An 11,231-nucleotide genomic window follows, 5' to 3' on the forward strand; every position below is an offset into this window, starting at 1 on the left:
GCGGATATATCATATTCATATGCGTATCTTTCAACAATATGTGGCTAATCGTGTATGGGGCAATTATTTATAGAAATATAAATAATATATAATCTGTATTTTTTATATCTTTTAATTTGATAGACTAAATATTAAGTTACTGTTAATTTAAATCCTATTTTAAAAATTTGTTACTGGTGAATTAATTGCTACATATATAAAATAGAATAAAATATTTTTTTTGTAAGTCCTATTTATATTTCTATCGTTTAAATCGTCCTATTTATATCTTTAACGTTTATAGAAATAATTCAATGTTATCTACTATCAATTATACTAACAAATCAGATTATTCTAACTTGAATGTATTCATTATCAATTAGATCTCACTTGGATATGTTCGATTTTAATATTATACCCACTATTTATGTTTAGATTCAATTATGTCCCTAGAAAAGTAAATTATGTAAATGTTGTAGGAATTAGTTTCAACATTTGATGAGCTATTTTTCGGAATAAATTATCGATTCTATTCCATACATTTGTATTCTAACTTCAAGAAGAGATTTTTAAAACTCAAACTAAAGCGCTCATGATGTATAATTGACGGCAGGATAATATTAAATCACTTTTACAAACATTAGAAGATACAAATAAGACGATTTAAACATTAGGGACACAAATAATATTTACCCCAAACGTTAAGGACAAAATCGATACTTTACTTTATAAAATAAGATTTAAATATCTGATATTTTATTTTCCTTCTCTTTTTATTCTTTTGGTAAAGTTAGGTTTTATTTTGTCATTTTGAAGATTGTAAGAATAAAAGAGTGAAAGCGTGATGCAACAATAAATATAGAATTGATTGATTACAAGGATTTCACGGCACAATTAAATAGTTGATAATAATCATCTCTTCATGATGGTTAATTAATCTTGGATTATGGGGTAACAAAAAGAAAGTGAAAGTACACAGAAAATTAGAAATAAAGTTTGATTCAATAAGGTAAGTTCGAGCTGGATTTGACTCTAGTCAAATCCTATGGTAATTGTAAAACGTAATAACGGCGAAGTAGAAAAGTAAAAGACAGAGAGTTAAAAACTTTGGAGATTGAATTTTATGTGGCATATAGCAGCCTTGCTTGAACGGCTAGAAAACCATTCATGAATAGATTAATAATAATAATGTATGGGAAAAAGAAAAGAACAAAGTTAAAATGCAATACCACAAGATAGGGGCACGCCATGCTTATATGTATACGGTGGGGAAACACCATTAATTTGGAATCAGATTCAACTTCAATTCTGGATATTCAACAAACAAAAGTCTTCCTAAGACAACGACATCATGTATTGTTAAATTAAAAAGCGTCAAAAACCATCTTCATCCAATTTATAATTATCTATTTATAACTTTCTATGATTTTTATTTTCGTATTTTGTCTTTATTTTTTAAAAATTTATAATTAAATTATTTAATAATAATATCTTCTATTACATTCTAACTTTTAAATTGAATAAGTCGCACACAAATGATCCATTTAAGAATATACACGATTCACTACACCAAATTAGATGAATAACTACACTTATTTTATGACCCTTACTTAAACAGTCGTTATTAAATAAAATGGTGACACTTATTTATATAATTTTTTTAGCGTTACTAAAAATTTAAGTGTCCTAGTAATAAGAAACATAGCAATTTATTCTTTTGCTTCTTTTTCTTCTTATTTTCTATTTTCCAAAACCCTAACTGATTCAATTGGTCATGTAGCAATTGGAGTTGAGATTAGACGAGAAGAGATGAGAACGTAACAATGGTGTTCGTGCTCTTCGCGGTTCGCGTTCTTCGTGGTTCAGCTTTCTTCGTCGTTCAGTCCTACTACTGCAGAGATGAGATGAAAGATGGCGTTCGCAGATTTGAATCTGAATCTCTAGGAAGTTAGCATTTGTCGTTCGCCACCTCTGAGCTAGTCTCCGATCTGCTCTCTTTTTCTCTTTTGTACCTCTCTCCGTCATTGCTCTGTTTTTGCTTCAAATCTGCTCTCGCCGCCACTGCTCTGCTCTCTGCTCTGATCCCTCAGTCTCCGTCACTGCCTCTGAACTCTCCCGCCTTCGGTCAGTTCTCTCCACTGATATGCTCTCGTCTAGTTTTTGTGCCTCTCTCAAGATCTTGTTTTCTGATTAATCGATTATTGATGACTTGATGTGTTAACATATATGGATTCAACTTTTTAAATTTCTTTGTTCATCGATCTATTTTACTAGATTAGCTTTGATATTGCCTCTTTATGAGATGTAAATTCAATGTGTGATTAAATTCAGCAGGAGCTCTTTAATCTATGGGCTCTTTTCGGTAACCATTTCTTCTCTTTCAACCATAATATTCAACATGTTCGATGAAATGCTTCAACCAAAGTTGTTTAATTTTTTTCTTTGCCTTCTCTTATTTCTATTGCTATTGCAGTACAAGTTTGACATTAAAAATGTCTCTTATCATTAGGTTTTATTATAATCTCTGCTTTGATGTTTTACTTTTGTTCATATTATATTGTGAATTAGCTCTTCAATTGAGTATTTAACAATGCTTTTAGTTGGCTCTGAGTTTATATTGTGGATTAGTCATAGGTAGAATTTGTGGTTTCAATCTAATCTTGTAACCAACTTCAGAGTTGCAGCTCTGATTTTGTGCAATGCAAAATTTATCATAATATATGATGTTCTTCTTTGAGTTAGCTTTTGTGTGTGTTTCTTGTTTCAAGAACAAAGACACAGCTTTTTCCATGTGTCTAATATATCTTTGGTCATTTCATATGATTTGTGATTGCACTACTTTTGCTTTGCACTACGTTAGGCATCTGAATTCTGAAGAGGGATGGATAGATATTTGCATGGACCAAGGCCTTGAAGAATCTAAAGGAGAAGGGTGTGATTAATCCAGCAGGAAGAGAAAGAAAACTTCCTTTGAAGGTAATAATAATGTATTTATTCAATTGCATATAAATAATGTGGCATATTTTTCTCTTACGGTATTAGGATATATGATCTTGAATTCTCTGATTTCTTCTTTCTGCACTTAACATGTTCGATGAAATGCTTCAACTAGATTTCTTTGAATTCTCCCTTTATTATTTCTTCTCTTGATTTCTTTGATGTTTTTGTGCCTTGATGACATCATGAATCGGTTAGTCATCTTCCTGAATTATGCAAATTGCTATACTAGAAATGAAAAAGCTAATTAGCTTAACTTTAGTCTTAGATTTCATCTCTCTATCTTATGTCCATCCTTGTAAAACCTGGTAGTTTTGTTTTTGTGCACCTATAAACTCGATGTAAGCTTGATGACTAATTTATAGCAAAAGCTAAAAGCAAAAGACTACCATCACTACTAGTATAAAAATTCCATTTCTTATTAACTTTCTTGTGTTCATATTGACTTAGGTGTCTAACTTCTATATTATAGGAAATAAATTAATGTAGCATATGTGTCATGAAACAGAAATGAAATTGCTAATATATATATATATATATATATATATATATATATATATATATATATATATATATGAGATTTCCAATTCTCCATTGCTAATATATTTCACATTGCGAGACTACTGCTGCTGCTATTTTTACTAGTGCTTTCTTTCTCTTTAATACCAGTTTTGGACCAGAATTAGTGTTTTTCAATGTTGGACCAGGATCAGGAAAGATAGAACTAAGACATCTGCTATTGGGATCCTGGACCGTCAAATTTAATTAAAGCATTTCCCATATATATATATATACTTTGACTTTTTTATGATAAGGATTTATTTTTAAGAATCAAAACTTTTCTAACTATTAAAATTACTTTTCAAACCTTATTATTATTCCACAAGAGTCTAGCAGATTTTCCACCAATGACAGCTTAGAAGGAATAGTTACTAGATGTAGCGCAGATAAAACAATTAGAGCTTGGTGAGAGAAGATAATAATTTAAATTTTTAACACCATAACAGATATAGACTAAAATAAAATCAAGTCAATCATACAATCTACTGGACTCCAACTTATCCAAATAACTAGTGAAGATATCCCAGTTTTAAAAAATAAAAGTTTTGAATTTTTCTATGAATATCCTAAATACTTTATATTGTCATTTGCCTTATAATTGCATTGTTTCTATTTCATTTTTATTTTTACATACCCCCAAATTAATCAAATCTTGAAATTTGTCTTGTTCAGTATTAATACACATGCATGGAAGACCTTGTTTTTTATTTAACGTTTAGATTAATGCGAGTTTTTTTTTTCTCTTCTTTTTTAATAGGTTAATGCAATTGGTCCAGTTCAGAACAAAGGTTGGACCCTTGAAACTGTCGACCATAAGGATTCCAAGGAGCCTGAGGTATTGAGAATCAGGGGTTTTAAATTTAACAAAGTTGATCAGCTAGAAGCAAAATACACCGAGCCTAGCAAGTTTACCCTCAAGCCTTGAACCTGCATCTGCTCTTAAGAAATTTTAGCCTCTCATCTGTAAGTGTTGTTATGAACTATGTTTAGGAGTGCCTTTCTTAGTTTATATTTATTTTTACTACTGCACAAACTATATTTTTATTGCATGGTACTTTTCATAGTTTAGTATTTATTGCATTGTAGATAGAATTAAGGATATACTCTTGTTTGAAATTTGAAGGAATATTCTTATATTGGTTCAATGGATAAGTCATGGATCACAAAGCCACGAAACTCAATAAATTTCTTTACCTTAATTTTAAAATAGTGTATAAGTTTCCTATTAATATTAATAGTTTTGGCTTAATTAATAGGTACTTGGGACAACTAAAATCTTATGTGCGTAATAAAGCACAACCAGAGGGCTCTATTGCTGAAGGTTATCTTATGCAAGAGATCCTTACATTTTGTTCAAGATACCTGGACAATATTGAGACAATATGGAATCGACATAAGCGTGTTGGTAATGAGCCTACCCAGATATATCCCAATTCACGAATATCTAAGTTGTTTCCTCAAGTTGGAGAGTCAAATACTGGTTTCACATATTTTACTTTATCACCAATTGAGAATAGGCAGGCTCATAGGCATGTTTTGACAAATTGTCGTGCAATTGATAACTATCTTAGGGATTATAGAGATATTGTGAAGAAAAGATTAAGAAGCCGAACAAGGGATACTACTGAGATAGACAAAAAGGTTTATAGAGAATTTGTTGATTGGTTCTCTAATCATGTAAGAGAAATTTCACTTATTTCATTTTCTATTTTTGCAATATGTCTATGACTAACACAAACATGTTAATGTGCTTTTAGATTTGTACTAATATCAACAAACTTCCTGATGTGGATAAAGACATTCTTATCAGTCTTTCTCAAGGACCATATGAACAAGCAAGAAAGTTCTCTTCATATGATGTTAACGGATATAGATTTCGAACTTTGGCAAGGGATAATGGATTAAAAACTCAGAATAGCGGAGTCTTTGGTACATTTGGAACAAGAAGTTACTCAAGTAGTAAAGATACCCGAATGAACTTTGGTGCGGTACCTTATTATGGAAAGTTGGTAGACATCATTGAGCTTTTCTACAATGACTTTACAGTTCTCTTGTTTAAATGTCAATGGGCAAACACAACTAGTCCTAGAGGAATCAAAAAGGACAATTTGAATTTTTTTATCTGTGAACTTTACAAGGCTCATACATACTGGTGAACATGAAGATGACGAGCCATATATTAAAGCTTCTGAAGCCCAGATGGTATATTATGTGGATGATGAGAAGAAAAAAGGATGGTGCATACCAATTCACTTGAAGCCAAGAGATTTGTATAACATGGGTGGAGATAATATGGGTGAAGATGACGAAATTGCAGTATCCAATGATAATTATCCACCACAAGACTTAGAGTCTCTTTTTCCAGATGAAAATACAAATATAAAATTGGCGAGAATAGTTGTAGATGATGATCTTCCAATAATCAATGAAAACTATTATGAGAATGAGGATATGCTTGTGTAAAAGACATTGAAGTTTTTCAGAAGTTACTAAATACATTTTTAGAGCATTCAAATATTTTTCCTTGTTTGGCAATTATGAGGATCTAGAATTATTCTTGTATTTTAGATAACATTGCTTCATTTGAATGCCTAGATTCCTCCTTTGTTTAGATTAAATTGTCTTTATCTTGTAAGGAAGAGAAAGAGCTTTCAAAGTGCTCCTTATTCTTCTTTGTTTAGTTTATAATATAGTGGGCAACTGGGCCTGTACTTTTTCAGAATTTATTCTAGATTGCAGGTGATTCCGAGAAGTTGATAAAGGTGTTATTTGATCTTACAAGACACCATGCCCCCCTCAACCATATTTCTTGATGAAATTGATGCAATCATTAGTCAATGCGGTGAAGCACGCAGTGAACATGAAGCAAGTAGACGACTAAAAACTGAACTACTCATATAGGTGATGCTTTCTTCTTAAACTAAATATATTTCATAATCACCAGCTTAATGATAGTAACATGATTTGTATTGAAAACACTTTATATGTTAGTTGTCCTTGTTACTTGTGCAAGTAATGCTTGAAGAATACTGGTTTTAAGTCTTACACAAGATTAAAAGGATTGCACAGTAACTCCATGCTTTTACTGCTCTAGAAAAGTATTTATTTAATTTCGACAAGGTTTAAAATTTTGTTCAGATTAAAATGATACTTGATCAGCAAGAAACTGTTTAGTACTAAACTTGATTTAAATTTGGCGGCTGCAGGCTTGTAATAGCCATTCAGTAACATATGTCCCATTATATGACACACTTGGTATATTTTTAACTCCTTTTCTCATTGATTTTTAGATGCTTTTTATTATTCCAAGCATTTCCCTAATGATTCTTGAGGTACCTAAGAACAGGTCCAAATGCAGTGGAGTTTATCATAAACCATGCTCAAGTTTCAATAGCATTTGTACAGGAAAACAAGATTCCTTCTGTGAGTTCTACTTCCTGTATATGTCTTGTATATGTCTCATTTTGATGCTTCGTTCCATGTTAATTGTTTCAGGATGTAAGGTACTTAATAGAGGATGTTCAGGTGTTGAAGCTAACTATATTTTGTGGCGTTCCTAGAGTTTTCGACCGTGTTTATGCTGGTAGAGAGACATTACTTTTGTCCTACTACTACCTTAGCTCATAAATGTCTTAGTTATAACTAATGACTTGTTCCTGAAGTTATCAACAGCAAAATTTCATCCGGAGGAGCATTCGGAAGTGCATTGTTTCAGTATGCATATAATTAGTACGTTTCACCACTAAACAATTCTATTTTAGACCCTTAATTTCCAATATCATGCAAAGTAATTAGTCTAGATTCTTATGACAGCAAGTTAGGATACTTAGAGAAGGGTCTTCCACAAGACAAAGCAGCACCATTTTTTGATAGGCTTGTATTTGATAAGGTAACTGCACTTTACTGTGATTTCTGTTGGTGAAATTTGACCTGAAAATTGGATTGATGTTTTCTTTTATGACAGATAAAACAAGGCTTAGGTGGAAGAGTTCGGCTTCTATTATCCGGCGCTACTTCTATTTATTTATGTCACATGCTGTTTAAAATCTCTATTAAATCATAAGAATGTTTCCTAGATTGAGATGCAATTCTATACTCATTTATTTTGCAGAAAGCGGCAACTAAGAGAATGGATATGCAAGCATCAAAAAAATTCCTTGCTGAACTCAAGGTTCTAACACACGTCCATCACTTGAACTTGGTATGAAAGAATTTTTGCATCATCTTATTCAAATTTGATCTAATTAGTCTTCTTTTTCTTTTATCTTCGACGAATTTGATCTGTTTATCTTCTTTTCCTATTAAAATAGAATGTGGGCTAGGCTATTATCTTCGACGAATCAACCCATCTTTTTGGACAACAAGTGTTACAAGATAACATCGAAGAAGAACCACTAAACCAGCTGCTACATGGAGAATTTCCAGATGACACCTTGGTTAAGAAAGAAATTAACAGCATTTAACAATATGCTTCCTAAATGTTATTGTCATTCCTTCATACCCCTTCACTATGCTATATGCATATAATTTTTAGTAGTATATATGAGTTTTTTTCTTCTCTTTTTTTTGAGCCCCTCCAGTCCATAAAATGGCTGGGGAAAAATTAGCCTCACATTGTTGTTATTTTTGTAAAACTTGTGTGATTGAATTTGAATTTGTTGAAATACAATGTCATTTTTGGAGAATTCAACTTTTGATAATAGAAGTCTTTGATGTTGGAGAGATTATGACAGTTTAAAACAGTCACTAAATACAGGAAAAAAATGTCACAAGAATGAGTAATTTAGTAACGTTTTAAATCGAAAAACTATCACTAAAAATATTGTGACAGTTTAAATAGTCACTAAATATGTCTAAAAACTGTCATAAAAATTAGTAATTTAATGACGGTTTTAAATCGTCGTTAAATATTCTGACGGTTTAAAATAGTCATGAACTATAAGAAAAAACTGTCACAAAATTTAGTAATTTAACGACAATTTTAAAACGTCGCGAAATATAGTACAAAAAATACCTTTACAAGTGTTACAAATTAGTGACGATTTTATATTTTAAAAACCGTTACAAACAATTTAGCGACACTCCTTACCAACGGTGGTCCAAAACCGTCACTATGTCAGCTGGCGACGCTCAAATCTGTGACGCTTTTTTTAACCGTCGCAAAACCATTTAGTGACAGTTAAAACCGTCACCAAGCATTAAAAAAAACCGTCGCCAAAATGCTGTTTTGTTGTAGTGATTAAATCTGAAATACATCTCATAATAAATTAAGAGAGAATTAGATAAATATTCTTCTTAAATTTTTAAGATATTTTTTTAATTCTAATTTTTGTATCTCTTCGACTTTAAATTAATTTAATCATTAGAATTCTTAATCTCTCAATTTTTTTAACTATTTTTTTTTTAAATGCTGTAAGTAGTTCTAGATCAAAACATGTTAAATTTATCAAAATAATGACGATGAAATGCTAATCGTGCTAATTTAATTTATGCATAAATGCAGTACAGAAGTAGTTTTACTTTTACCGTGCAAATTTGAGTCTAATTAGAATAAGACGAAAAATCAGGTGCAGTTGATTTCACGTGAAGTTGATAGCTGAAAATTGTTAAATGATTTAATTGGTTTGACTAAATTTTTATCTAATGACTCTCAATTATCAACTTCACGTGAAGTCAACTGCACTTGAGTTTTTACCTTAGAATAAACACTTTTTTTTTTAAATCTCTAATCTCTAGTTCTTTACAGTACCAGAAAGTTGTCACAGTGGGATTATTAGTTTATTACAGATCCAATCTTAAAATCTTAATCTTAATATTCCTAGTTCACGAGTTGAGTTTCCTGTTGTGAAAAAGACCAGACTGCGTAGGATTTTTCCCATGATAATAATATTTTAATGAAAAGTATCCAATGTTGGAAACGGAAAGTGTTATGAGGGTGACGCGTGTAGTATTCTATGTACGAATTATGACATGAAGAAAAGTGAGAGACATGGATAGGGATAGAGACAGATTAATGCCAGCGAAGAAAGCTGTTGTTGTTTTCTTGTGTGTGTAGTGTGTACTAAACTATTACTACTCTTGAAGCATCATGGTCTGAGTTTCATTGAACGCGTTTTCACGTGCTGTTATTGTTTTCCTCAGTGGGTGCTACGCGGTTTCCACAATCTTATTGGGTCTTAGTCCTCTAATTTTGGGCTCCAATTTTTAGGTTTATGGATTTCAAGAATAGTATAACCCTATGGAGAAATTTTTCTATTGGGTTTTAGATTTTATAAGGCTTGAAACCCATTTTTGGGCCAAGTTAATAATAGGCCTCTTGGAAGTATTTTACGGAGGTGTACATACCAAAGTTTATTTTATTTTTTTTTTCAGAGATTTGGTTGAGTGACAAAATATAATCCCTTTTAATATATTACACTCGAGTTTAACCATAACAATAATCAAATAATGGATAGAACTCTTAAATGTTGTGAATAAATAGTGTGCATAAAATAAGTTGGGTTGATCTGGTTAGCTCACTAGTCCGCTTAAGCAAGTGTCGGGGGTTCAGTACTGCGACGAATTAGTCCTTGACCTACCGGATTAGGGGATACCGTGGGAAACCAAAAAAAAAAAAATGGTCTAATCCTCAGTGAGGAGAACCCATATTAGTAGTAGTGTGTGTGAGTGCGTGTGTTGTGTAACCTAAGATTGGGGGTTGTCCAATCTATTGACAAAAAAAAAAAAAAAGAAAAAGAAAATAGTATAAAAGTAACGAGAATTTAGGAGTAGCAGAGATTGAAGGTATATAATGTGAGTGGCCAAGCATGCATGAAGAAGTCAGTTTTTTATTCTTTTTCTTAGGCACAGCTGGGTCATTCTGAACTTGAATTAGAGATCTCGTCTGTGAAGTAAATCATTGTAATTACGGTCCATCCAACTAATTAACTGGGAGAGAATCAACAGATTCCTTTTCGGGAGCGATTCATCCTTTCCAAACGCATCATACAACTATCCGCTGTATTGCACTCTCCAAGTGTGCTTGTTCTCTCTTCTTCCTTATCATGGCAAATCTTTGTGAAAAAATTCCTATGAGAAGAAAAAAGAAGACGTTAAGAGACTTTCTTAACTCCACTCTAGACACTCTAAGATCCTTTTTCAAACATGTTTCCATTTCTGAGTCAAGATTGATAAATAGACACATCCCATTGCACTGATCGAGGGATTCGTAATAACTCAGAAGTCCAAGACCAAGAAGTGAATTATTAATCAGCCAAGCATTTTATTCTTCTTACGACTAGATCCAGTCTTCTAGTCCTTGCGGAAAATAAAAAAAAAAATTAAAGTTCTTCCTTTCGGGAAGGAAAGATTAAAAAAAAGCATGAAAATTAAGGCTCGAATGGTGCGATCCCGCCGTCACCCCAGAATAAAAGGAGTGATCTCATAGTTCTTGGTATGTGAAGATACCTTGTTAGATGCTCCATTTTTTTTTCCATTGGCCAAGGCCAATTAGCAATTAACATGGCCGAAAAGCTCCAAACTATGTCAAATAATTGTGCCCAATAAATTAGAAAAGGTGATGGATTACTCTTCTATCAAACTACTCAAAAAACTCGTCTTAAAAATGTAAGAAAATAGAGTCATTATCATGAATTCATGATACATCTTAGAAAGGTGCATCCTAGAATACAGTCATAACAAAATGGCAAACAAAC

The 11,231-nt window shown here is 31.9% G+C and overlaps 1 protein-coding gene and 1 long non-coding RNA gene across 2 annotated transcripts; both read left to right on the forward strand.

The window, feature by feature from the left end:
- The first annotated feature begins 1,526 nt into the window (after positions 1-1,526).
- LOC112798195 (uncharacterized) lies at positions 1,527-6,054 on the forward strand. The gene is made up of 5 exons (XM_025841406.2): positions 1,527-2,103; positions 2,840-2,955; positions 4,295-4,500; positions 4,794-5,214; positions 5,295-6,054. The coding sequence occupies exons 4-5, from the start codon at positions 4,867-4,869 to the stop codon at positions 5,691-5,693; spliced, it is 747 nt and encodes a 248-aa protein (XP_025697191.1). The 5' UTR covers positions 1,527-2,103; positions 2,840-2,955; positions 4,295-4,500; positions 4,794-4,866; the 3' UTR covers positions 5,694-6,054.
- Positions 6,055-7,152: 1,098 nt separating this feature from the next.
- On the forward strand, positions 7,153-7,637 carry LOC140178502 (uncharacterized). The gene is made up of 3 exons (XR_011871669.1): positions 7,153-7,266; positions 7,355-7,426; positions 7,502-7,637. It is a non-coding gene; the product is annotated as an uncharacterized lncRNA (long non-coding RNA).
- Positions 7,638-11,231: the final 3,594 nt, after the last annotated feature.

This window comes from Arachis hypogaea, chromosome 14 (assembly GCF_003086295.3).
Source record: "Arachis hypogaea cultivar Tifrunner chromosome 14, arahy.Tifrunner.gnm2.J5K5, whole genome shotgun sequence".
NCBI classification, from domain to species: domain Eukaryota; kingdom Viridiplantae; phylum Streptophyta; class Magnoliopsida; order Fabales; family Fabaceae; genus Arachis; species Arachis hypogaea.